Below are 25,939 nucleotides of genomic sequence, written 5' to 3'. Positions count from 1 at the left end.
GTAAAGCTGCTTTGAAATGATGTGTGTTGTGAAAGCGCTATAAAATAAAAATGACTTGACTTGACTTAAACACTTCTACACTTTCACCATTACTTGAACAAACGGCCAATGGCAATGGTAATGTAATTGTCATTGTTTCCATTCGTTAGCAATAATGAAGATGGCAGTTCTTTATCTTGTGTGCTCTCTGGACAGTCTGGATGGAGGACAGGCAGTACTTTCGCTTTTGCAGGCGATACTACAGTGTTTTCAGGGGGCCTGTTAGCTCAGCAAATAAAGATGCTGACTACCACACCTGGAGTCACAAGTTCGAATCCAGGGCATGCTGAGTGACTCCAGTCAGGCTTCCTAAGCAACCAATTGGCCCAGTTGCTAGGGTGGGTAGAGTCACATTGGGTTTACCTCCTCATGGTCGCTATAATGTGGTTCTCGCTCTCGGTGGGGCATGTGGTGAGTTGTGCGTGGATGCCGCGGAGAATAGCATGGGCCTCCACCCGCGCTAGGTCTCCGCAGATTGACGGTCTCAGATGCGGAGGTAACTGAGATTCGTCCTCCGCCACAAAGATTGAGGCGAGTCACTACACCACCACGAGGGCCTAGAGCGCATTGGGAATTGGGCATTCCAAACTGGGGAGAAAAGGGGAGAAGAAAAAAACTACAGTGTTTTCAGGGCAAGGTTCCATTGGAGTTGGCTGACTTGGTGTAATAGCAACACCTGTCAGTGGATAAACAAGAATACACTTTTCTTTTCTTCTTTTTTTTTTTTTTTTTTGGAACTTTTTTTTTGGAATTTTTGCTTTACTTTGCAGTAGATTAATGGACATATGACTGCCACTTTCTGTGCTTTTTTTAAGACTCATTAAAGAAAATAAATATCTTAATAAAGAAACTGTAAATACTTGGATCTATGTCATCTGTGGTTTTATTTCCACTTTCAACTCCAACGATTCCACATACAGTTATCACCAGTTATTTCAAGGATGACTGTTGAATACATACCAGGCTCAGATCTTGGACCACCTCCAGTGGGGACATACTGTACATTGCTTGGGTTTTAAGGTCACTCCACTTCTTCCTCACTACTTTTATCTCCTGCTGCTCACAGCCTTTTGCATTTATTTTGTTCATTACTTCCTGCCAAATTTCACCCTTTTTTCAGTTTGTGACAGGCAGAGTTTAGTTTGCTTTCAGGGAGTGTTATGTTTGCTTTTTAATTCCTCAATTAAATTAGAATTTCTTTGAGACTGATATTTTTCTTCCTGATACATTTTTTAGGCTATATAGGCTATGAAAATATTTTAAATTAAATGTGTAATGTGTTGACATAACTGTTCTGATTTTACGTCTTTGTTTTGGCTTTTAAGTTTTGACGTTTCTCTCAAGGCATCAGTTTGAAATGATGCACGATGTTCAAGACTATTTCCTATTTATAAATTTGAAGGCTGCTGATTGGATAAAAAAAAAAAGACTTCATTCTATGCAACTACACATTACTTTACGCTGACTTTGCGGCATGCTAGCTAAGGTTTGCATTAAGAATGGTGCAACCAAATTAAGAACGGACTTAGTTACAATCTAAGTAGTATCTACTAAGCCCATTAAGCCCAGTCAATCCACGCATCTTATCACGTGGCTTGTTGTGCATGACACTGCGGAGACTCTGCATGCGGAGGCTCATGCTACTCTCCGTGATCCACACACAACTTACCACACGTCCCATTGAGAGTGACTCTACCCACCATAGTAACCGGGCCAATTTGGTTGCTTAGGAGACCTGGCTGGAGTCACTCAGCACACCCTGGATTCAAACTCACGACTCCAGGGGTGGTACCAGGGAAGAGAGAGGCAATGTGTGCGGAGCGAGTATAAATGAATCATGTTTGGTGCTAGAGAAAAATATTCGAGGAGACAGCGCTGTAAGATAAGTCCTATCTACGTCTCTGAGCGCTTGCGGTGTACACAGCTCCATTGTTTTGTTGTGCTGCTCAAGTGTAGAAGCGGTGAGATATTGCTATAATGTTGCTATAATGTCTCGCGGTCCAGATGGAATTCATCTAGGTACGGACTACCCAGGCCCCCGACATATCCCGATCCTGTGTTTAATAAACATTTCTACTTGGTCCTGACAAAAGAAAAATGTTCATTGTAAAAATAATATACCTCTTTTCACAGCTTCGCCCCTATGCTTTTCAGATATTGAAGAAAACATTTAAAAAATGTTCTACAATGTCAGTTCTCAACGTTTTTGAGAACGTATTTCCATACTTGTAAAATAATTACAAGAATTGTGCCACATTAGCTCATTTCAATTAACTAAAGGAGCAACAAAAATAAATAAATAAATAAATTATATATATATATATATATATTTGCTCCTTTAGTTAATTGAAATGAGCTAATGAGGCACAATTCTTGTAATTATTTTACAAGTTTACTTTATTTGCATTAGGAAAACAATAATTTTTGTTGGCTATAACCAGATGTTCATGTGATATCCGGATCCTGCAGCATGCACCACGGCATGAATAAAAATTGTGAATGTATGTTCTCCTTAATGTATTAAATAAATTCAGTGTTTTTATTTTTTGAGTGTAGGCTCTTAATTGTGTGGTAACTTTCATTCAAAATGTGAAGCATTTTATACCCTTTTTCTTGTCTTTATTATCTATAATACATGTTAATAGTTGTTTTCCACACTATGGACAAAAGAGTTTCTAATAAACAAACTTGTGAAAGGTTCTTATTGCACACCACATTTCCAAAATTGCTTGAGTTTAGGTTGAGTTACATATCAGCAGCCATAGCTGCACTGGTGTTTAAGATGAAAAAAAGCAGTGCTAGCTGTGAATTACCCTAAACGTTCACTTAAAGACACTGAAAACTCCTGAAAAAACTGGAAGACCAAGCCTCAATAGCAATATAAGAGTGTGACATAGTAGTACGGATAATTACATACATGGTACTTGTAGGAGCCATCTTGCTGATTAGTATTATTTACATTTATTATAATTATTTGTGTTCTTTAGACATTTAATGTTGTTTATTTCTTTATTCTGTACAACTGTATATATTTCGTTTGCTTATTGGATCATGTTTTTTGGTTATTCTGCGCATGTTCATTAAGGTCAGCTAGTAGGACGTGCAGAGCGTAGGTGCTGGTTTACATAGTGAAGAGACGAAGTGTGGAATAATATAAGCTTTTGACCGTAATCCTCAACAAAGTAAAGTAGAAAGTTGTCAAAGTAAGTCAACGAATAAGTTGTTTAAAAACTAAGTGGATACTGTGAAGATGGAAGAAATGTGAATCTGTTAAGTAGAGTGTGAGTGCTTATACAAGACGGTAAGACTTAAGGATACGATCACATGGCATTACAGTACTTGGTGTGAAAAGTTTGAAAACCACTAATTTATGTGGTAGTCTTGACATGAATAAAACATTTCAGTATAATAACACTAATCTTAGCTAACTTCTTGGCTTAGTCTTTCATTTTAGAGTAGACTTGGCTGAATTACAGTGTGTTATGAAAGCTGTTGAATTTACATTTAAAGGAAGAAAAAAAAAAACAATTTCAATTACAACTTTAAAAAATTGTTTATTCCAAAATGACTTGTTTATTAATGCAAAATTAATACACTTGGCCAGTTTCTAATCAATGTTAATATGTCTTTTATTGTCTTTTCAGGGCCAAACCAAACAACCACAATGATGAAATAAGTACAATGCAATGTTCCAATAGATGAAAATCTCCTCATATTTAAATGATCTAATTATCATCAAAAAGTGAGTACAGAAAAAATACATTTAGAAATCTGGAGAGCTACTGATAATAGTAGAGTGAAGATAGCTGATAAAATGCATATTGGAATTTGTAGATGAGGATAATGAGACAAATAATCATAATGACACCAATAGAGAAGGCAGTGATGTTGAGGCAGCGGGCTTTGAATCCGTAGGACTGAGCTGACATGAAGTCTCCCCGCATTCTGCTGTCCCTGGCCTGAAATCCATTAAATATATTATAAGCATAAGTTATTTCAAAAGCAGCAGCATTTTCATAAAAAATTTTGCTCACCTTCACCGAGTTGTGAAAAGCACAAAACCCAAGGCAGCAATGGTTACAGAAGTGGAGATTAAATGTGGAAAACACAATGTCATCGTTGAATGTTTGCTCAGGCATAGACACTGTCACTGGCTGGTGAGTGTAGCCTCGGTTGTCCTGCAGTGGAACCCCTGCAGAGTTCTGCATCGCTGGGTTAATTCAATACCAAGAGCTTGTTGACAAGTCTGACAGTAATGTCTGTGAGTATTTGGCTCTCTGGTGCATAGGCTTCAACTGAGATGTGACACTAGGTGTATATACTGTAAAAAAAACACAACAAAAAAAAAAAAAACATAGCAGTTCTAAATCTCCAGAAAATAGGTTGTGGTTTTTTTTTTTTTTTATGAAAAGTAAAAAGTTGCAATGTGGTTTGGAAAACTCCAGTATATGGCTTTCAAGGGAGGAGTTAAGAAAACATCCAATATATATATAGATATTTTTTGTCTCATCTACACAGACCACAGAGATTTTTTCCACGTTTTCTGTCTAAGAAGGAAAAATGGTATCTCTGCTCTCATAATATCAATATAGCATTAAATTACATAAGTAGCAGGCCAACACTTTCTTTTGAAAGGCACTGTGAATCTTTAAAATGAAGACTATTTAATCACCTTTTGGTGACTGCCCAAAAAATATTTTTTTCATTCAGGTTCAGTCATTGATATAATAATACATTCAGAAATATGTTAAACATTTTCTCAATATCAGGCACACAAGAGTAAACTGTTTCTAACAACATTATTTTGTCATTTAATACCATAAATCTCTTTCATTCTGCCATGTGTGTGTGTTAAACTTATTTTGAATAGAATAGAATAGAACCTTATTGCCAGACGGCATGGCAGGTGGAAATTGTTGTAGGTACAGCTATGCAGGTTCACATTGGCACCAATGCACCTTTAGCATAGCATCAGTGACAATTTGTTCACACAACTGTTGACATTCAACAGTAACCACAAGAGAAGTTTTACCACATCACTGCAATTAGCTGGAAATGGCCTCTTTTTTGTCACCCTATCAGGAGACTGTGTATGTTGTCAGTACTTTATAGAATAATACAAAATAAAAATAAAAAGTTTCATTTGACTCAAACACATACATATAAATAGTAAATCGAAACTAATAATTTTGCAGTGGTTTCTTAATTTTTTTCAGAGTTGTATATATTTTTATATAACAGTGACAGTGTCTGGACCTTCTACAATTAAACAAATTTCCTTTCGGTAAATGTACATGCAAGTGTATGAGGTTGCCAACATGTTATGAAAGAAGTGGCTGAACATACTACTTGCATTGTGACCAAGTTAATGTAATAATTTATTAATAAGTGAAATCTATTAATGTGTGCTTTGAAATAGTTCACATAAAAATTAAATTCTCTCATCATTTACTCAACCTCATGCCATCCCAGATGGTTATGACTTTCTTTCTGCCAAACACAAACAAATATATTTGGAAGAATATCTCAGCTCTGTAGATCTTCGCAATGCAAGACAAGTGAATGGTGACCAAAACTTTGAAGCTACAAAAAGCCCATAAAGGGATCATAGAAGTAATCCATAAGACTCAAGTGGTTAAATCCATGTCTTCTGAAGCAATCCCAATTAGTTTTGAGAGAGAACAGACCAAAATATAACTATAAGTCTTGACATCATCAGTCTACTTGACAATCATAATTTCAAGCTCAATTACACTTCCTAGCACCATCTAGTGCTCTGGGCATGTGACAAGAACTATGAACTGTACTTGGATATGGATTTAACAGCTGGAGTTTTATGGATTAGTTTTATGCTGCCTTTATGTGCTTCTTGGAGCTTCAAATTTTTGGTCACCATTCACTTGCATTGTGTACGGACCAACAGAGCTGAAATATTCTTCTAAAAATCTTTGTGTTCAGCAGAAGAAAGTCATATACTGTACATATGGAATTGCATATGGGTGAGTAAATAATAAGGGAATTTTCATTTTTGGGTGAACTATTTCTTTAAAGAGTGCAGTTAATAATGTGCAATTCAAGGTATAGTCTAAGAAAATGTTCCAGTGTCAGACAACAACAATGATCATATTCTCATTTTGTATCAAAGGACAAAATGCTTAACTGACTTAAATTATGATTCCACACACTTGTAAGTTTTCAACTAAAAAGACGTGATTAAATCTGAGCAGATTCCTAACATGGCAGCGATAATTCTGAATTGTAGGCCTACAATCAAAGAATTAAAATGTAAAGACAGAAGAAAGAAGGGAGAGGGGTGGAGGCGGAAACACAGTTTCATTTTTTAACCACATATGCCTTGCAAGCAGTTGCTATTTACAAAGCATGAGTAAAGCACTACCATTTCACCCTCCTTCAGGCCAATTCACACTTTCTTCAACAAACACTAACATTTTAAAGTTTGCTGTTAGATGCTCCAACAAACACCAACAGAGTGAAAACACTAATCCAACAAAACCCAACTAATGTGTTTAGTGTTGCGACTAGCACCATCTGCTAGTCCTGCAGATACAACCTTTAACCTTTTAACAAACTCCTTTTCTCTTAAAGTTGAAGTATCTAATTTCTTTGTCACTAACCAGCGGCACAAAATGGAATCGCAAAATTAAACTTTGTTTTCAAAACAGCTTTCTGAATACGCCCCCGTCTGCCGTTGGTCAAAGAAAGAGATAGTCTAAGCAGGTTGCTCAAACAAACAAAACAGAGCAATTTTCATAGCACAACAGGAACACAGTGTTTACGGTTTTTGAGAAAATTAACCTATGAATGTCTGAGTTTGGGGTTGTCTCAACACATTAAGCTGGGATAGGAGAAAGTATTTTAACACAGAAAAAGTTACATAGGATTCTTAAGCTTTGAAAACTTGTCATGTGTCCTGAGCTTTTTCAAAATATGACTAATTTCTGATTTGCCAAGTCTTAAAAAAAGAAAAAAGCAATCACTACATTCTGATGTGGCTCAGATTGTTTGTGCAAGGCCTATACTGTCAAGATTTAGATTTTTTATTTGTCACTCCATTGTCTCAGAATTTCCTCTGCTGCTTTCAGGATGGAGTCCTCCTATGAAAATCAACAGATAAATATGATTGAAATAATATAAAGAAAATTCACCATTCACCTAGGTAAAGCAATCTATATAATTTCTATTAGGTCTGATAAAGTTAATACGTTAACTTATGCAATTAAATCTTTAATGATGTTCATTTTTACAAAAGCGACTGAGTGACATTAACAGAGTGAGATTAATTGGGATTATTTGAATCAACTGACAGTTTAATAATTATGTAATTGTATATTTTTTAACACGTTTGTGTAAAAAATACCTTGACAAAGCAGAATCTGATGTATTTCTGGAAGTCTGTGTTCTGGGCTGTAGAATGCATAAAAAAGGGATAGTGGACAGTCCCTATGCAAAAGTCAAAAAGACACACTATTAATTTACAAGAACATGTTTTGTTCCTAGATACCACCACAAAAAGATTTTAGAAACTAACCATAACCTGTCTTATCTTACCTTCTCTTTTATGAGCCATTTAACAATTCTGTAGTCATTGGTTTCATCTTTAGCACTAGGGTCTTTAAGAACATTTAAAAACAGAGCAAATATAAGTATAAGAAATACTTAACAGTTTTTTCCTATGAATAGTGATATCAAAAACAGCTAGTACCTTGTTACAAAAATAACCCTCTTATAATAAGATGTGGACAGACAGTCAGATACTGTAGACAGACAGACAGATATGGTCCTGATTTCTTCTGTTTTTGTGTATATCTCAAAATTGTTTCAAAAACTCAAACAAAATCTAACATAAAACAAAGGAAATCTGAGTAAACACAAAATACAGTTTTTAAATGATAAATTATTTGTTTAAGCAAAAAAAGTTATCCAATACCAACTGGTCCTGTGTGAAAAATTATTTGCCCCCTTAGTTACTTAAACCCAAAATCAATCATAATGGGGTTCAGCTGGACTAGATACACCCAGACCTTATTACTGCCAGCCCTGTTCAATCAAACCAACACCTAAATAGAACTTTTTCAGCAGCATGAAGTTGGCTAAAAGGTTTCACCCAGAAGCACGCTATGCAAAGGTCGAAAGAAATTCTAGAAATGATTAGGAAAATGGTGACCGAGATGCATCCGTCTGGGAAGGGTTACAAAGCTATTTCAAAGGCTCTGGGACGCCAAAGAACCACAGTGAGAGCATCAGGTGAAAACCTGATGCTATAGCCTCCTACAGAATAACAGACAATGTCAGAACATTGAAAAATGACACACATCACCCCTCAAGCTAATTTTATATGTTTTACCTGGGCAGCAGTGGCACAGTGATAAACAGAGTTCTGATGGATCGTTTTTAAGTGCTTCATGATATGCCCCAATCCCATCGACAACCCACCTACATTAAAATGAGGAGGAACTTTAATTACCTAAAATAAATTTTATCTTCAGAGAACTATTGCTATCTCACTCATTCAAATGGCAATCTTGAAAGAGAGATGACTTTGCCAGGGAGTCAAGATCCACAGAGGCAAAGCAGTATGAAAGAAACAAAGCTTTGAATGAATTGAACCAATTGATTTTGCTAAATTATTCCCTACACTTCGAATCACTTGAAAACTGCATCAGATGAACAAAAATGTGTGAATACAATGGATAGACTCAGCTGACACGATAATTCAGAAATCACTGGCATATACTTTAATTTAAGGGCAATCTACAATTTATGCAGATCTGATTTTTGCAAAATATGTTGACTTTAATATGAGGGGCTTTTTAGGTTTACATTTTTGGTTTATTGTTTTCAAATAACGTTTGCCTTCATTCTAATTCAATATGTTTATTGTATATGTCTACTCATATAAAAAGTACAGGATTAAGCCAGCCTTGATTCAAACTAGTTTGAAAAAGTTCAGAAAGTACATTTGAAATAATGTTTTTTTTATTATTATTATTATTTTTATTGTTTGCAAAGATAATTTAATGCATACCATCACAGTTCAATTTCATGTTTTCCATATTCCAACACATGTATCACGGATCACGTTTACATGACAAGGTCTAAAAACTGTGGCCGAGTTCCGAATGGCATACTACCCATTCTACTCTTACTGCTTCTGCCACATCTATGCATCTCAGAAATAGTAGTATGGCAGTATGCCATTCTGAACACAGCCTTTGCTTTCCTGATCACCAAAAACAGACACCTGTGTGCTTCCTCGGTTCCTCGCAGCTCTGTCCTGTCACCTGTGACCCGGAAATAAAAGTCCACTATCATAAAGGATGTATAAATTATCTAAATGCACCGCAAAGACAGAGGAAGCTTCCGAGGATGCTTGAGGGAGGATGCATGGGTCCTATGCGGAAGTCTTTTTTTGACAACACATTTAATTCAAATTTCACCTTTGCAGTTTAAAAAAAACACAATCATCACATACTTGAACAGTGCCTCTTGAGTTATTAGTTTTTATTATGAATATATTAATGAATCAAGTTAACAACATAATGGCAAGTGCTCCGAGGTAATGCAGCTGCGCAAAGATGTCGGTTTGAAGTGACGCTTGAGTGAGCAAAGACATTCCATTTTACAAATACACCTAGTTTCTAATTCTCTGTCCTCATTTCCTTGCGTCCTTTCCTGGTTTCCTAAGAGGGTGAGCAAGGATGCAAGGAAAGGAAGCAAGGATGCACAGTTTCAGAAATTAGAAGCACCCCTGACTTCCTTAAAACCCAGGTGCTTGCTTTCTCAATATTTATCTGAACATAATGCCACCCAGTGGACAACAAAAACATTATACAGTTTACAGTGCATCCGGAAAGTATTCACAGCGCTTCACTTTTTCCACATTTTGTTATGTTACAGCCTTATTCCAAAATGGATTAAATTCATTATTTTCCTCATAATTCTACAAACAATACCCCATAATGACAACGTGAAAGAAGTTTGTTTGAAATCTTTGCAAATTTATTAAAAATAAAAAACAAAAACAAAAATCACATGTACATAAGTATTCACAACCTTTGCTCAATACTTTGTTGAAGCACCGCTGGCACCAATTACAGCCTCAAGTCTTTTTGAGTATGATGCTACAAGCTTGGCACACCAATTTTTGGGCAGTTTCTCCCATTCTTCTTTGCAGGACAGCGTCAGTGCACAGCTGTTTTCAGATCTCTCCAGAGATGTTCAATCGGGTTCAAGTCTGGGCTCTGGCTGGGCCACTCAAGGACATTCACAGAGTTGTCCCGGAGCCACTCCTTTGTTATCTTGGCTGTGTGCTTAGGGTCACTGTCCTGTTGGAAGATGAACCTTCGCCCCACTCTGAGGTCCAGAGCGCTCTGGAGCAGGTTTTCGTCAAGGATGTCTCTATACATTGCTGCATTAATTTTTCCCTTGATCCTGACTAGTCTCCCAGTTCCTGCCGCTGAAAAACATCCCCACAACATGATGCTGCCACCACCATGCTTCACTGTAGGGATGGTATTGGCCAGGTGTTGAGCGGTGCCTGGTTTCCTCCAGACATGACGATTGCCATTCAGGCCAAAGAGTTCAGTCTTTGTTTCTCATGGTCTGAGAGTTCTTCAGGTGCCTTTTGGAAAACTCCAGGCGGGCTGTCATGTGCCTTTTACTGAGGAGTGGCTTCTGTCTGGCTACTCTACCATACAGGGCTGATTGGTGGAGTGCTCCAGAGATGTTTGCCCTTCTGGAAGGTTCTCCTCTCCCCACAGAGAGCTCTAGGAAGCTCCGGCCAGCTCTAGGAAGAGTCCTGGTGGTTCCAAACTTCTTCCATTTACGGATGATGGAGGCCACTGTGCCCACTGGGACCTTCAATGCTGCAGAAATTTTTCTGTACATTTCCCCAGATCTGTGCCTCGATACAATCCTGTCTCGGAGGTCTACAGACAATTCCTTGGACTTCATGGCTTGGTTTGTGCTCTGACATGCACTGTTAACTGTGGGACCTTATATAGACAGGTGTGTGCCTTTCCAAATCATGTCCAATCAACTGAATTTACCACAGGTGGACTCCAATCAAGTTGTAGAAACATCTCAAGGATGATCAGTGGAAAAAGGATGCACCTGAGCTCAATTTTGAGTGTCATGCAAAGGCTGTGAATACTTATGTACATGTGATTTTGTTTCGTTTTTTATTTTTAATAAATTTGCAAAGATTTCAAACAAACTTCTTTCACATTGTCATTATGGGGTATTGTTTGTAGAATTTTGAGGAAAATAATGAATTTAATCCATTTTGGAATAAGGCTGTAACATAACAAAATGTGGAAAAAGTGAAGCGCTGTGAATACTTTCCGGATGCACTGTACATGCATAGATGGCTCCAACACTAGGTCCATTACAAAATGGACTCGAAATTAGCCACACATTTGACATTGGGTCAGTATATAACCACTAAAATTAGACAAATTTTGAAACGTTTCAAAATAGTGATGTAATGAAGACTGTTTGCTAAAATAACGTTCTATATTGATATTACACGCTTTGAAGCATTGATGCAAAACTGATTCATAGATGTTTCAGAACTTTACGAAATGCATTTCAATTTCACTATTCACTAAGGTGAAGTATATTGCAGGAAACCAATTATAATTACTTAACTCTCTAAGCCCCTAAAATTTTACCAGCTCACCTTCCATCCTGTGGCACTGAAAGTCTTGCTAGCACTCCCACTGGTGACAGTACGTTCCCACATACCTTGAAAGATAGCTGCAATGCAGAAAAAAGTTCTGTTACTTTCAAAATCCCCTTCTTAAAAGTCTTTGTGGCAGCGGGGACGTGGTCAAGCGTCCGTCCGGAGAGAGAGAAAGCGGTAAGGGCGCTTGCACCTGAGCTAGATTATGTTTAACACCTGTCTCTAATTCCAGTGAGCATGGGGAGAGCGGCATATAAGCAGCCACGCCACCAGCAGAGAGAGAGAGAGAGTCTGGCACAAGGAAGGCCACGGTGCTCCTGAAGCTGCTACGTTTAATCTGTTATGTTTGTGAAGCTGATGTGTTTAAGTTGCTATGTGCCTGTGAAGCTAATTAATTTAAGTCTAGGTGCCTGTGAAGCTGACGAGTTTGTGAAGTTGTAAAGCATTGAAGTGGCCAATTAAAAGTCCTACTTGAGCCTGGAAAAACCTGCTTCCCTGTGTTCACCTTCCCTTCTGTTTGTGAGCTGTTACAGTCTTATTTATTGCAATGTGGATTACATGTAAAGTTTTGCTCTTACCGATCTTTACATGTTTTGTTCCATCATATGTGAGCCACTCGTAAACCTCATCACTGATGCAAATAACGTCATGCTTAATGCATAAGTCGGCGATCACCTGAAGTTCCTCCCTCTGATAGACCTACAGGAAACCAGTTATGTATAGAAGAGCAAGAATTCATGGGTCAGACTGAACATATAGGTTAACACCGTCCACTGACCTTGCAGACTTTTGAAATATCATCTTTAAGTTCTGTGTACTAGTGAATTTTATGAATAAATCTTTGTCATGTTTTATCTCAAAATCAAAAAATATTTTGTATTAAGAACATGAACCCCATTTTTGGGACATTTACAATATTATTTATTTATTTTTTGCATTATGACTTTATTTTTCTTGACAATTAAGCTAAACACCCCATTCTCACTACTGTAACTGTACAATTAAATTGTATTTTACAAATAATTACTATAAATATAAATTATTTATTATAAATATATTTTAAGTTCTAAATGTACTTCAATAAATTAATTTTGGTCTTTTCAATCATCTTATCAATTATGGTCTTTTTATGTATCAGTATATTACAGACACTTTTTCACATTACAGTAGGGTTCTGACAGTTGGAGGAAGGGAGTTTAAATGTGCTTAATTGTAATGAAAATAATGTCACAATGCGAAGAAATCAGGGTCTTAAAAATGATTTATTCTCTTTGAGCAAAATGTAATTTTTGGGTGAAGTGTTACATTTTGTATTTTTCCTTTTTGTTGACATTTTTATGGTTTTCATATGTGGTGGTCTGGAAAATACCAAAAAAACTTTATTATATATTTATAATAACATTATGTATAACAGTATTTAAATTGGTAAAATTGTCCTCCATTTGTTGGTACCAACTTACCTTGCCAAGAGGGTTATTAGGAGTGTTAATGACAATGGTTTTGGTACGAGTACTAAATTTACTCGCCAACTCTTCTGGAGACAATACCCATTCAGCACTGGATAGAGCTGGACCACTGCCTTCTCTCTGTGAATGAACAGAAAGCATTATTCGAAATAGAAATAAAAAAATTACCATTTTCAGCTCATATCCAACAGATCTAGTCAGATGATACATACAGGTTTGAGGGGCACATAGATAGCTGTTCCTCCTGCCATCTTAACCATTGGCTGATAACAGTCAAAGAAAGGCTCCACAATAATTACCTGTACAGGTAAATGAGACATGGCAAACTGACACTGACATGTTGAACATATGGAATAATATGCATATTGGTGAAGCAAGGTTCTGACAGCACAATACATTAGACAGAAAGTACAAGTGGCTGAGTTTATCCTCTTCTGGCTGTGGTATCTCATGTTTTGAACATGATTCATGAATATTGTCTTAATAATTGTATCTAATCCCCCTCAACAATAAGAGCCTGGAAGGTGCAGAAAAGAGCTTGATAGGCTCCTACAGTCACCAGCACGTCCTCCAATGGATCTATTTCCCAGCCAACTATCCTACTGAAGAATTTGGCCAGGATCTTCACAAGAGGTGGATGGCCCTATTGGTTAGCCAAGATTTTAGCTGAAGTTGAACTTGGCTGGTGGTAGTCTATTATTAAATTATGCATTTATACAGTTCAGTGAACATGCTTACAAAAAATTTTGAAGTTAAAGCTAAGAGAGGCAAACAAAACAGATGAATTTATGCAGGAGATATGACCACCTAAATCGAATGGCAAAATATGCATGTGTGTACTGGTGCATGGGGACCCCTACATTCACTGCTTTGCAGAAGGCCTCCTGAATGAAACTAGGTGGGGAAAAATCAGGGAATCCTTGACCCAAGTTCACTGCCCTGTAGTCAGCAGCCAGCTGAGTGAATTCCACCCTACCAATGATAAAAAAATGATATATAAAAAATAAAAAATTATATATATATATATATATATATATATATATATATATATATATATAAGTTAAATGTTGTTTCAAATGTAAGTTTACTTTACAATTTAAGTTTAATTTCAAGTCAGTTCACTACAAAGATTCAATGTAATGTAATCAGAGCGAGTGTAATGGTTACGACAGTCTTCGGTGATCCCTGCATGTGGTCACATTTAACTAACGTTGCTACTATTAAACACACTAGGAAACTTATTTAAACTACATATTAAATCTATTCCATGCATGACGAAAATGTGTGTAATATATCGCAACAAAACAAAACAACATTAAATTAAATTTCTATAATATGTAATATATTCTATAATATATTTATATTATTTTAATATTTCTACTTACATTTATACATGAACTAAGGTCTCACCACCCTGGGTCACATGACCACAAATGGTAAGATTACTTCCTTGAAGTGACCACTTTCATATGCATCAATAGTAACTTCATACCACAGCCCAATGTTGATGTAACTTTATTAGAAATAAGACAAAATAAAGGACATAGTGAATCAGAAGTGTAGAAGTTTAGGGAGTATGTGGGGTTGAGATATGGAGATTTCACACACATTTTCACAGATGCTTCAAAAGATCCAAAAGATGGTCGAGTAGGGGTTGCATACACAATTCCAAAGTTGAAAGTATCTAGGATATCAGATAATTTGTCTGTGTTTACTGGAGAAATGATTGCTATAATGATGGCAGTAAAGTGGGTAAGTGAATTTAGAGCTCAATGTGTAAACATGCTCAGACTCTAGCTCAGTCTGAATGTTCAGCAATCAGATACAAGATTCTTCAGGATTTATATTCATGTGCAGCATCCACACCGAGGGGCCGTTCACACCGAACATGTCTTTGACAGTTGTGCCGCGTTTTTTAAACGCCACGTCAAGATAAAAAGAGCTTCTACTGTTAAAGGGATAGTTCACTCAAAAATGACAATTCTCTCATCATTTACTCACCCTCATGCCAACCCAGATGTATATGACTTTCTTCTGCAGAACACAAAGTTTTTTAGAATAATATTTCAGCTGTTGGTCCTCACAATGCAAGTGAATGGTGACCAGAACTTTGAAGCTCCGAAAAAATCACATAAAGGCAGCATATAAGTAATCCATAAGACTCGAGTGGTTAAATCCATATCTTCAGAAGTGATATGATATGTATGGGTGACAGGGGTGGACTGGGAAGAGAATCCGGCCCAAAAGTTGTTGAGCGGGGCTGTCGCTGTCCTTTTCTGCATATTGCGGCGCCATTTTGCGGCCCTCTTCAGCCAGTCGCGACCCGTTTGGCATAACGCGGTGGCCTGTTTCACCTTATCGCCACATGAAGAATGCTAATCGCCAAAATCAAAATAAAATGAAAGTGGAGATTGATAGTAAAAAAGACTTAAATATTGATCTGTTTCTCACTTACACCTATTATATCACTTCTGTAAATATGGATTTAACTACTGGTGTCTTATGGATAACTTTTATGCGGCCTTTATGTGCTTTTTGGACCTTCATTTTGTACCCACACACTTGAATTGTGAGGACCAACAGAGCTGAAATATTCTTCTAAAAATCTTAATTTGTGTTCAGCAGAAGAAAGTTATACACATCTGAGGGTGAGTAAATACTGAGAGAATTAAAATTTATGGGTGAACTATTCCTTTAAAACACATCTCAAGACAACTGCACTTTCTTTTAGCTCAAGAATGTGTTCAGTGTGAACGACCCCTAACACACACTATACACTTATATGTTGTAATTAATTTGTAATGATCACTCTTTTTGGCATAATTTTTTAAAAAGACATTGGGCAAATTCCAATCGAAGGGATCGTTAATCCCTACGCCCTACTCAGCATGAAAAACAGAGCTCTTGATGTGGGCACTCTGAAGGGAGCATGGCATTACTGTATGAATACTAACTTCGCTAATAGTCTTGTGGAAGGGTCCTTCATGAAAGTGTTTTATTTCTTTCTTTCATTTGGAACGACCCTTCGAGTGATGTCCCCTTACCGCAGTGCCCTTCAAGGGTGCAAAAATGCTGTTTGGAAAAAACGCCATAATGAAGAGGACCAGAGTAAGAAAAACACAAGATGTGAACACAAAGTATGCTCTTTATAAAGCTGACATCTTAAAAGTGATGACAGCATTTATTCACAACAAAATTTGATTTAGGTGTGGGAACTTGTAGTCTCAACACTAAAGAGGAACTCTACCCCAAGTAAAGCAGGGCTAGAACTAGGCACTAGGATGTGATCTTTGAGGGGTCATATTGACCTTTAGGGTGGGCAATATATTCTCTCTTCGTCTGACCAGGGAGAGACTATTTTGCCATCTGACTGTGGGGGCACAAAGAAAATCTTGGGAGGCAAGGGAGCCCATCTGTGCTATTTCAATAGTTGGTGTATGTAAACAAGCACTAGTTGGACGTCTTTGACTGTTTGGATACGTTTCTGGCGATCTGCGCCTCAGTGCACCTATGTGTGTGCGTCATGTTTTACTGTGCTATGGACTGTGTTTGTGCAGCTAATATCAGCATGGACTGCTTGTGAAACAGTCATAATATGATTAAAGTGTTGCAAAGGGACTGTTATTGAAGAATGGGGCAGTTAAATGGGGCAGAAAAAGTCATAAACATATGGGATGGCATGAGGGTGAGTAGATGATGAGAGAATTTTCATTTTTGGGTGAACTAATCCTTTAATAAATGATATTATAAGAAATGGAGGTTACATAGTGGTAAACACTCAACTGTCCCAACTTTTAGGGAGCATGTTGCAATCATCTAATTTAAAATGAATGTGTGTGTGTGTGTGTGTGTATATATATATATATATATATATATATATATATATATATATATATATATATATGTATATGTGTATATATATATTTTTTTTTTTTTTTTTAAGGCAAAACATCAAATACTGTTTTGCTGTATTGCTTTCAATATAGCACAGGGTGGATGTAATTTACAAATCACTCCTTTTTATTAGCACTTTCAATACTGTCCCAACTTTTTTGTATTTAGGGTTGTATTTAATGGTCCGGTGGTGGACATATCTATATCTATATCTATATATATGTATATTCTGTGTTTCAGTCCAATTGGAGCATGTACCTGTCCACGAGACTCCTCAATCTTCTGGTGAAGCCTCTGATGAAGAATGTCTACAGCATTAAATTCCTGTGATGTTCCACCTAAATGTGGATGAAATAAAAACCGCATTATCATTCAACAAGAATAAAGCATTCTGCATAAACGAATATTGTCTTTTACAAACTGCTTTTTACCCTCAGGCTTCTTTGTGTCTCAGATGTCCCATTCTGAACTGTTTTTCTCTGTGCTGGAGGAGCTGCAGGCTGAGTGGTCTTTGGGAATGGCTTCTTTTTGTTTGTGATATTATCTCCCTTTACTGGCTTCTGCATGTTCTTCTTATTCTTTGGAGGAACACCTTCATTTACCCCAATACCTCGGAACGGAACTGAATAAAGGGATTAATTTAACTTAAACATCAACTACTGATTTTAAGTACTGAAACTGAAATAAAAAAAAATAAAAAACATACATTTAATTACAGCTATAGATGACTATTGAGCATTCACTAATTAATGTGCAATTAACAAATCAGAACTTTACCATAGGGTCTTTTCTTTGGCTCCTGGTTTTGGGATACACATACTTTACGGGTCAACTTCTCCAAATTAATCATACTTTGTAGCAAGGCTGACCATATTTCCTATGAAAAATAAATAAATACAGATGAGTAATTACACATACAAAAAGGTACCACCATGGTCTTATGGACATACACCATGGTACTGCCACAGTACTTTTTTTTCAAAGCCCAGAAAAGCTAATTACTAAAAATAGTTCAGCAAAGTTAGCTGTGCAAACCAAGTACCTCATACCTGGCATATCACATCACTGATCACAATAAATATAAGTCCGTAGTAAATGCATTTAATAAATCTATTAATATATTATATACATTTGAACGAATATTTACCTGACACAATAAAAAATATAAAAAAGTCGAACTTTTTACGCCACCATTCCTGTGATCTGGAAACTGTAGCTGGAGAATGAAGAAGGATATAAAAGTCACATTTTTATATCACATGTACAAATAACTGAATCCGACAAAAGCCTTGAAATGTACACTAAGTAGTATAGCTCTAATAATGTTGTCCAACCTCCTACATATATAAACTTGCGCATGCGCAAGCAAGTTCACTGTCCCCGGAAATGGTTACAGTGGAAACGTTCCCCTTATATCAGAAGGCATGTTATGTAGTTGACCTAACAGCAAACTACAGCCATCATGAGCACTTTCAGATTATTGTTGATGTTCTCTAATAACACGTTCAGGGCTTTTCGAGGCAGCGTAAGTTTTCAATTTTTGCTCACTTCATAAAGCAGTTTGCCTTTGGATCTACAACTAGAATTAAACGTTTGTGTGTTTGAAATATGGCTTGCAAGTTGATGTCATGAAGTTGATTTTCTGCTCGCCCGCTTGGGAAGTGTATGCATTATCATTTATTGATCATTAAAATATGTGTGCCACATTCTTGGCAGCTCAACTGTTGATGTTTTTATTCTCTTCTCAGACTGTCATCATCTCACCCAAGAGGACATTGTTCGTCACACGACATGGTTTATTCAGACGTGAAGATGCTCAAGTGCTTCAGTGTAATTGTGTTTTATTTGACCATTTCCTATGTTGTTTATCATTGACTATATCCAATTGAATATTTTTGTGTAGAAAAACAAAACAAGAAATGTTAAAAGATCCACTTGCAAGACATAGACCAGACACAATCAGTTAGTCCATTACAATTGCATTGAAAGTTGGCACAGACTATAAAATAATCAGATGTTGTTTTCATAGGTAAACTAGGCAGATTCAGTCGTCAGTCAAGTTCCACTGTCGCTGGAACAGAGAAGAGAGAAGACTCATTTCTTAAGTGGTTTCTCTTGTTGATACCTGCCACCACCTTTTGTCTCGGGACGTGGCAGGTACAGTGTTCAGTATTGTGTGTGTCTGATGAAAGCCAGAACTAAAACAGGAGTTGCCTTTTTGTGAAAATTCTGCCATTTGATTTTGTAGTTGAAACGCAGGAAGTGGAAGTTGGAGCTGATCCGTGAACTCCAGAGCCTGACAACTTCAGAGCCTATCCCATTGCCTGTAGAGTGAGTCTTTAAACTCTGTACCTTCTCCACATTTCTGTATTATCATACTCTATAGTGTTGATGATATGCTCATATTACTAACAATATGGTGATATAATCTGTGTGAGACAGTCCAATGGAAATTAAGGAGCTGGAGTATAGGCGAGTGAAGGTTCGTGGACGTTTTGATCACTCTAAAGAGCTGTACGTCCTGCCCCGTTCCCCTGTGGATCCTGACAGAGAGGCTCGGGAGGCAGGCAGGATTTCTTCCAGCGGGGAGAGTGGTGCTAATGTTATTACACCATTCTACTGCACTGATCTGGGGTACAAACACACTCAACTTAATTTACTTAAAGAGTTCACCCAAAATGGAAAATTCTCTCATCATTTACTCATCTTTATGACATCCTAGATGCATATGACTTTCTTTCATCTGCTGAACTCAAATGAATATTTTTAGAAGAATTTCTCAGCTCGTTTGGTCCATACAATGCTAGTGAATGGGTGCCAAAATTGTGAAGCTCCAAAAATCACATAAGTCAGCATTTAAGTAATCCATACGACTCCAGTGTTTCAGTCAATGTCTTCAGAAGTGATTTGATAGGTGTGGAAGTGATGTCTGATAGGAGAAACAGAAAATGTTTTTTTTTACTATAAATTCTTCTCCCTGCTCAATTAATTCCCACTTTATAGATCCGGTGAATCAATTTGCTAGTGTACTTCTAAATGTTGACAGCATTCGTTTTCATAAGATACACGCATTTAAAAGCTGCAGTCTCTCTCTTCCACCAATACCGATCAAACAATTTTATGACTCGTTCTACACTTCAGACATTCGTCAAACTTTGTCCAATCAAATGTTTTTTTTATGAAAACGCACCCTCCCCTTACAACATCTGGCTGTGTTCTAACTCAGTAGTTTTCAACCTTTTTGACTCCAAGGCCCCCCATTGTCTGAGAAAATATTCGAAAGGCCCCCAATGTAAGCTATTAGATATTCATATTATAAGATATATCTATTATAAGATATTTCCTCAGATACTTTTACTGTAATGATGACAAAGCTTGTTTTTCAAAGTTTTTAATGTAAGAAACTACTAGCATAAATAGATCAAAACAATTAATCATAATACATTTTGATTCCAGAAATGTCTAGAACTGTATGTTCTTCATAAAAATCAAGCTGTTAAAGGTAGTTACGACTTTTTTTTTTTTTTTTTGCTTTTTCAGTATGTTGAATTATAATAATTATATAAAAGTTATAATCCATGAAATAGGGTAGTTCTGAACAGATTTTCCGATAAGAATCGCTTAAAAATTGAGTTCTGACTCAAAAATTCAGTTATCACCTTTCACCTCTCTGAAGCTCTCACAGTGGAGGGTTATTGTCTTCAAAATAAATAATTCATAGGAGTGATCATTTCTGAACAGGACATACCAACACTGGAGCTAGATGCGAGGAGTGGCTGGAGTTTATATATATATTTTTGTGCAGCCGGAGGTTTCCTGGGATGTACAGTTCTAGTAAATGTGTATTGTAATTGATAACATGGATATATTATATTTTATTCCTTTGTTTTGCATTCATCTGTGTTGCACAGCAGCTCCCGCCTTATCGTAAGCAAAGCCCATGATTTACTGTGTGCATTTGTGGGCAGGTTATGTAGTAATGTTGACAGATCATCGTTCGGTTTTCAAATAATTGGAAAAGCTGGAAAATATCTTTAATAATTCCAATAATCTTAAGTTTTCCCTGTAAGAGTGCTCTAGCTTGATCAAAATGATGGAAAGAGGTGTGTGTCTGTGTGTGGCTACAAACCAAAACCTATTGGCTAGTTTTAAAAATGGGGCGAGTCGTTCGACATGTCCCGCCCCCACTTCCTGTTTCAGTAGTAAATAAGTCAAAACAGTAACTCCAACTTCAGGGTGACTTTAACTTTCAAATTGTTCTTGTGTTTTTTGTGATTCACATTCTTCATGCATATACCCCCTACTGGGCAGGGAGAAGAATTTCTAGCAAAAAAAGAACTTAAATAATGATCCGTTTCTCACCCACATCCATCGTATAATTTTTAAAGATATGGATTAAAACACTGGAGTTGTATGGATTACTTTTATGATGCTTTTAGAAGCATACAGATTTTAGCACCCATTCACTTGCATGTTTTGGACCTACAGAGCTGAAATATTCTTCTATGAACCATAATTTGTATTCTGCAGAAGAAAGTCATACACACCTGGGATGGCATAAGTGTGAGTAAAAATTAAGAGAATTTAAAGGAAATTAGAGGGTCTAAATAATTTTGCATTAAAACATTTGCTTTTGTTTCTGTTATATGTCCAAGGATCACCATCTTGGTGAACAGAGGTTATGTCCCCAAAGATAAGATTAGACCAGAAACTAGGATGAAGGGACAGGTAATACTGTCTTTCTACACTCTCCTCAAATTCATTCATGAATTATTAATAACTATCTTTGAGTCTGACAGCCTTTGATTTAGCTGGTAAAAATTATGATAATAAACATGTGCCTTGGATTGTATTTTTCTTAGTGGTGGGTCTGATTGTTTTGGGGTTTTATTTTAATAAAAGGTGACTAAGGAAGTGGACCTAGTTGGTGTGGTGCGTTTAACAGAGCAACGGAAACCATTTGTCCCTCAAAATTACGTGGAGGCTAACAAGTGGTACTTTCGTGACCTGGAGGCCATGGCGAAGGTCACTGGCGCTGAGGAGATCTTCATTGATGCTGTGTTTGGTTAGAGCTGCTCCTAATATACTAACATTCATGTGAATATTTAGCACAAACAAATGCATAGTTTTGACCAGTGATTATGTCATAGTACTGCTAATGGGAGTTAAATTTTAATTGTTTTTATTCTTTCACTTAGACAGCACAATACCTGGTGGACCAATAGGAGGGCAGACTAGAGTGACTTTGAGGAATGAACACATGCAATATGTCATAACATGGTGTGTTAAGTATTTAATGTATTATCATTGATCTATTTTTTCATGCTTTAAAACACAGAAGATTGGATTGTTACAATTACAGTAGTTTTTTTCCTTCAATCCTTATGGAGATACAATTACACCCTTGAAAAATGTGAAAATTTTAACTAATTTTTGATCATTTAGGAACTATTTCATTCAGTTGTAAAGATGAGTTCTTAGTTGCCACTGCTAACACTAAAATTGTGCTGTCTTTATAGGTATGGACTGTGTGCTGCTACCTCCTACATGTGGTATGCAAAGTTCATCAAACGTATTGCATTGTAAAAACTACAGCACTATGCCCTTATTTATGATGTATGCTGTATAGAAAATCAAAGCTCTTATACTAAATTCAGCACTTTTTGTTATAGACTTTGATTTGTTTAATAAAGCCTTTGAGAGAGAACACAAGTAATTGTCATAAGAATTAATATAAGCATTAATGCTTGCAAATGTATAGCACATTAACGCATTATATGGATGCAGTGACACCTTCAGGTTATAATGCACAGCCTATAAAGCGAAAATATAAATTTGACCTCTAGGGCTGCATCTCTCACATGAAATGCCTGAATAACAGTAAGCTGTGCGGTTTCATGTTTTTCTAGAAGACCTAAAATGTTTCTAAAACAAAATATTTAACTCTGCATAGTCTGCATGTCCTCATCTAAGAAGCATTATTCTACTAGGAAAAGGTTTAAATTATGGAAATAGTACATCTGAAATGTTATGGCCACCTTCCAAGATCCACTTGAGTCCAAAATTTTCTTTAAGCTGAAAGCAGTCAATTTGTCATTATAAAGTGTCATGTTGACAATTGGTTTTCACTTGGATTAAAAAAATATATAAGAGTATAGTAACCTAAAATAAACATTTCAAAAAAGCAGTCAAACTCCAAGCACTTTTGTGTGGACACTTGGATTTATTAAACAAGATAGATTGCAGGAACTTAACCCAGTTTAGTGGCCAGCTCCTTGGCCTTTGCCTTCTCAAGTTTAGCAATGCGAGCAGTTGACTTAGGACCCAGAACGTTACCTCCCCAGTGACGACGGATCTGAGAAAAGAAAGAAATTATTAGTATTAGACTTATCAATTAGAGACTTGTACACAGCCTTTGACATGGACTTGTGTTAAACAGATGCTATCAATTGTGTATCAGTGTTGATAAATACTGCATCCAATAAACTGACCTCCTCATATCTGTCATTGTAGTTAGTCTTGATGGCCTCCACCAGTTTGGCAAGAGCTGCTTTGTCTTCGCTACAGATGAAAAAAAATAATAAATTAGCCACAAAACCCTAATAGGCATAACATTTTAATCAGTGCATCACTACACATCATTTTGCTCAGGGTTAAAAAGCTCATTTCAAACCACACGGTTGTTCAGGTGAAGAAATTCAGACATCATAGCCATAAGAAGTGCAGCAGAGAAAAATACAACAAAGCTTGTATGTTACTCACGGGTTGGTCTGTGTGAAGGCAACAGAAGTGCAGGTCTTTCGGTGCACAAGTCTGCCCAGTCTGGCCTTGCCTTTCACGATGCAGTATGGGACACCCATCTTGCGGCACAGAGCAGGTAAGAACACCACCAGCTACACAAAACAGATATTTATGAGTAGATCATCAATTATACATAAAGCATCTAATAAAAATTCTTGAAGAGGACCACCGAGTATTTTAAGTGGTTGTTGCTCAGTGTTAAAAAGCTCATTTTTAATCTTCAGCATGAATTCAGGTGAAGAAATTCGAAGCATCATTGCAGACAACCACAACATGATTTCAGACAGCAAGATTGGCTATGCCTCTATGCAACATCCCTGTAGAACATCAAAGGCTTAAAGAAGCTCACCTCAATGGGATCCACATCATGGGCAATAATAACCAGCTGAGCCTTTTTGCTTTCCACTAGTGTGGTCACTGTGTTCACACCTGAGAGAGAAGACGAGTGTTGACATACCACTCTGTCTACAAGTTTTTTGCATTCAAATAAATTCTGTTAATATGGTACATGCCATGTACACAATAATGTTATGGATAAGGCCAAACACCAAAATGTGATGCTGTATGCTAGCTGACTAAATAAATACAAATCAAACCAATGCCATTTTGAAAAATGTCTCCCAAGTAATTCTTCGTAACTTAAGTTTACAACTTTACTAGGCAAACGCTAGCATCCGAAAAGACTCACCTGCACGGAGGACTGGTGGCCTCTTGGTGGGCACGTCGCCCTTTCCAGCAGCCTTCTGTTCAGCACGAGCCAGCAGTCTTCGTTTCTTCTCCTGCTTGGTCTCTGGCCTGTATTTGTGGGCCAACTTAAACAGCTGTGTAGCTGCAGAAAGATAAGGTAGAAACTTCTAAAAGTCAACATAGTTTAGAAATTGTAAGTCTTTACTAATATTGAAGTAGAGTTTAAAATGACAAAGTATAACAAATTTAGACCAAGCAACAAGTGCATCAGTGATCTTGGTGGAGGTGTCTGCATCAATTATTAAGATAGCAAATATTCTTCACATCATCTGCACATCAAACACCTGAAAGGGAATTGTTGCTGTACTAACAGCCTATTTTACTCCAGAAAGTCAAAACTGTCTGACTCCATTCAACTCACCAGTCTGGCGGTCCAGAGCCTGGGTGAACTGGTTGATTGCAGGGGGAACCTTCAGACGTTTGTAGAGGATGGCCCGCTGGCGCTGCAGCCGAACATAACGTGGCCATTTCACGAATCGGGTAAGATCCCGCTTCGGCTGGATGTCTTGACCTGGAGAGGTGGTGATTGAAGTACTTTAGTTTCATTCTTACTAAAACTACACTAAAGGTAAACAACTGGCCAATTGGTTTTTCAGAAATAACAAGTGCATCAGTGATCTTGGTGGAAATTGTCAGCATTGCTGTTAAGATAGCAAATATTAATAACATCATCTGCACTTGTTCAAACATTGAAGGTGCACCCAGTAACTTTTGTCTTTGTGTCATCTTGGACTTACACTGACACCTAGCGGCTTGGAAGCAGCATCATTTAAAATCAATAGTTTTCAGTTTCAGATGCCATTGTAGAAATATATAACTCACAGTCAGCCATGATTACTTTAATCAATGAATGAAAGTGTTAAATAACAGGATGGTTACTGAGATTAAGCGAGTAGTATTCAGCGGATTGTGTGATTCTAACATGGCAGCCCCCATGTGCGGACCCTCTCCACGTAGAATAAAACGGCTTTTAAGATTACCGATATGACTTGAGTCTTCATTTGAATGTGCTCATGATTTCCAACATATTGCAAAATTACAATTCACATCTTTAGGAGTTAAACTTTGAGGAAAAATTACTGAGTGCACCTTTAAGCAGTCTTTTAGAGTCCAGCTGCTACTCACCAATGCCAAAGTTCTTAGGTCTCTTCTCAAACAGAGGGTTCACGACTTTCTTGGCCTCATGTTTCTTGGCCACTGAAGGGGCAGGTGCCACCTTCTTCCCCTTAGCCTTTTTTCCTTTAGGCTGTGGAGAAATGAAAAGAACACGTTACTCAAGTTTATCATC

The 25,939-nt window shown here is 37.0% G+C and overlaps 3 protein-coding genes, 1 long non-coding RNA gene and 4 other non-coding genes across 13 annotated transcripts in view; 2 read left to right on the top strand and 6 right to left on the bottom strand.

The window, feature by feature from the left end:
- LOC127432127 (kynurenine--oxoglutarate transaminase 3-like) overlaps nucleotides 1–18,480 on the bottom strand; it is an 87,373-nt gene extending 68,893 nt beyond the window's left edge. The window contains exons 1-9 of one of the 6 annotated variants that reach the window (XM_051682951.1): nucleotides 18,251–18,399; nucleotides 17,881–17,980; nucleotides 17,535–17,725; nucleotides 17,362–17,441; nucleotides 14,595–14,722; nucleotides 13,422–14,181; nucleotides 13,204–13,329; nucleotides 12,322–12,442; nucleotides 11,741–11,817 (exon numbers count right to left, since the gene is read on the bottom strand). In XM_051682951.1, coding sequence (XP_051538911.1) covers nucleotides 11,741–11,817; nucleotides 12,322–12,442; nucleotides 13,204–13,329; nucleotides 13,422–13,679 — 582 coding nt within the window. In that variant the 5' untranslated portion in view covers nucleotides 13,680–14,181; nucleotides 14,595–14,722; nucleotides 17,362–17,441; ... (1 more) ...; nucleotides 17,881–17,980; nucleotides 18,251–18,399. Of the gene's footprint in view, nucleotides 1–3,650; nucleotides 3,999–4,073; nucleotides 7,155–7,417; nucleotides 7,504–7,608; nucleotides 7,671–11,740; nucleotides 11,818–11,979; nucleotides 13,330–13,421; nucleotides 14,182–14,594; nucleotides 14,723–17,361; nucleotides 17,442–17,534; nucleotides 17,726–17,880; nucleotides 17,981–18,250; nucleotides 18,400–18,437 lie in introns of those variants that run through there. The other 5 variants (XM_051682971.1, XR_007895702.1, XR_007895701.1 and 2 more) reach the window with 5 other exon arrangements.
- LOC127432168 (uncharacterized) lies at nucleotides 3,197–12,116 on the top strand. The gene is made up of 3 exons (XR_007895705.1): nucleotides 3,197–3,340; nucleotides 3,684–3,781; nucleotides 11,976–12,116. It is a non-coding gene; the product is annotated as an uncharacterized LOC127432168 (long non-coding RNA).
- On the top strand, nucleotides 18,424–23,153 carry LOC127432122 (surfeit locus protein 1-like). Its single transcript, XM_051682938.1, has 9 exons — nucleotides 18,424–18,628; nucleotides 18,852–18,933; nucleotides 19,133–19,260; nucleotides 19,352–19,434; nucleotides 19,546–19,737; nucleotides 21,759–21,831; nucleotides 22,006–22,168; nucleotides 22,302–22,383; nucleotides 22,623–23,153. Exons 1-9 carry the CDS (start codon nucleotides 18,566–18,568, stop codon nucleotides 22,687–22,689), a joined length of 933 nt encoding a protein of 310 aa, XP_051538898.1. The 5' UTR covers nucleotides 18,424–18,565; the 3' UTR covers nucleotides 22,690–23,153.
- Nucleotides 23,154–23,306: 153 nt separating this feature from the next.
- On the bottom strand, nucleotides 23,307–25,921 carry LOC127439747 (60S ribosomal protein L7a; the record flags this gene model as incomplete). The annotated part of the gene is made up of 7 exons (XM_051695983.1): nucleotides 23,307–23,458; nucleotides 23,595–23,664; nucleotides 23,866–23,996; nucleotides 24,254–24,333; nucleotides 24,593–24,733; nucleotides 25,013–25,162; nucleotides 25,777–25,921. Coding segments are annotated over 7 exons (822 nt in total), but the record flags the coding sequence as incomplete, so codon positions are not given.
- LOC127440244 (small nucleolar RNA SNORD36) lies at nucleotides 23,746–23,817 on the bottom strand. The gene has a single exon (XR_007897099.1). It is a non-coding gene; the product is annotated as a small nucleolar RNA SNORD36 (small nucleolar RNA).
- Nucleotides 24,092–24,166, bottom strand: LOC127440243 (small nucleolar RNA SNORD36). Its single transcript, XR_007897098.1, has one exon. It is a non-coding gene; the product is annotated as a small nucleolar RNA SNORD36 (small nucleolar RNA).
- On the bottom strand, nucleotides 24,855–24,925 carry LOC127440247 (small nucleolar RNA SNORD24). Its single transcript, XR_007897102.1, has one exon. It is a non-coding gene; the product is annotated as a small nucleolar RNA SNORD24 (small nucleolar RNA).
- Nucleotides 25,258–25,328, bottom strand: LOC127440246 (small nucleolar RNA SNORD24). The gene has a single exon (XR_007897101.1). It is a non-coding gene; the product is annotated as a small nucleolar RNA SNORD24 (small nucleolar RNA).
- Nucleotides 25,922–25,939: the final 18 nt, after the last annotated feature.

The sequence above is a fragment of the Myxocyprinus asiaticus genome, chromosome 4 (assembly GCF_019703515.2).
Source record: "Myxocyprinus asiaticus isolate MX2 ecotype Aquarium Trade chromosome 4, UBuf_Myxa_2, whole genome shotgun sequence".
In the NCBI taxonomy this organism is placed as follows: Eukaryota; Metazoa; Chordata; class Actinopteri; order Cypriniformes; family Catostomidae; genus Myxocyprinus; species Myxocyprinus asiaticus.
The sequence above is the reverse complement of the archived record's forward strand: the minus strand, read 5'-3'. Positions and strand labels throughout refer to the sequence as shown.

What these genes read in the sequence shown, in the direction of transcription:
- LOC127432122 (XM_051682938.1), top strand. Translation starts at nt 18,566, where the DNA reads ATGAGCACTTTCAGATTATTGTTGATGTTCTCTAATAACACGTTCAGG. An exon ending in CCTATCCCATTGCCTGTAGA is followed by an intron (nt 19,435 to 19,545) that starts GTGAGTCTTTAA and finishes TGTGTGAGACAG; the next exon opens with TCCAATGGAAATTAAGGAGC. An exon ending in AAACTAGGATGAAGGGACAG is followed by an intron (nt 21,832 to 22,005) that starts GTAATACTGTCT and finishes TTTTAATAAAAG; the next exon opens with GTGACTAAGGAAGTGGACCT.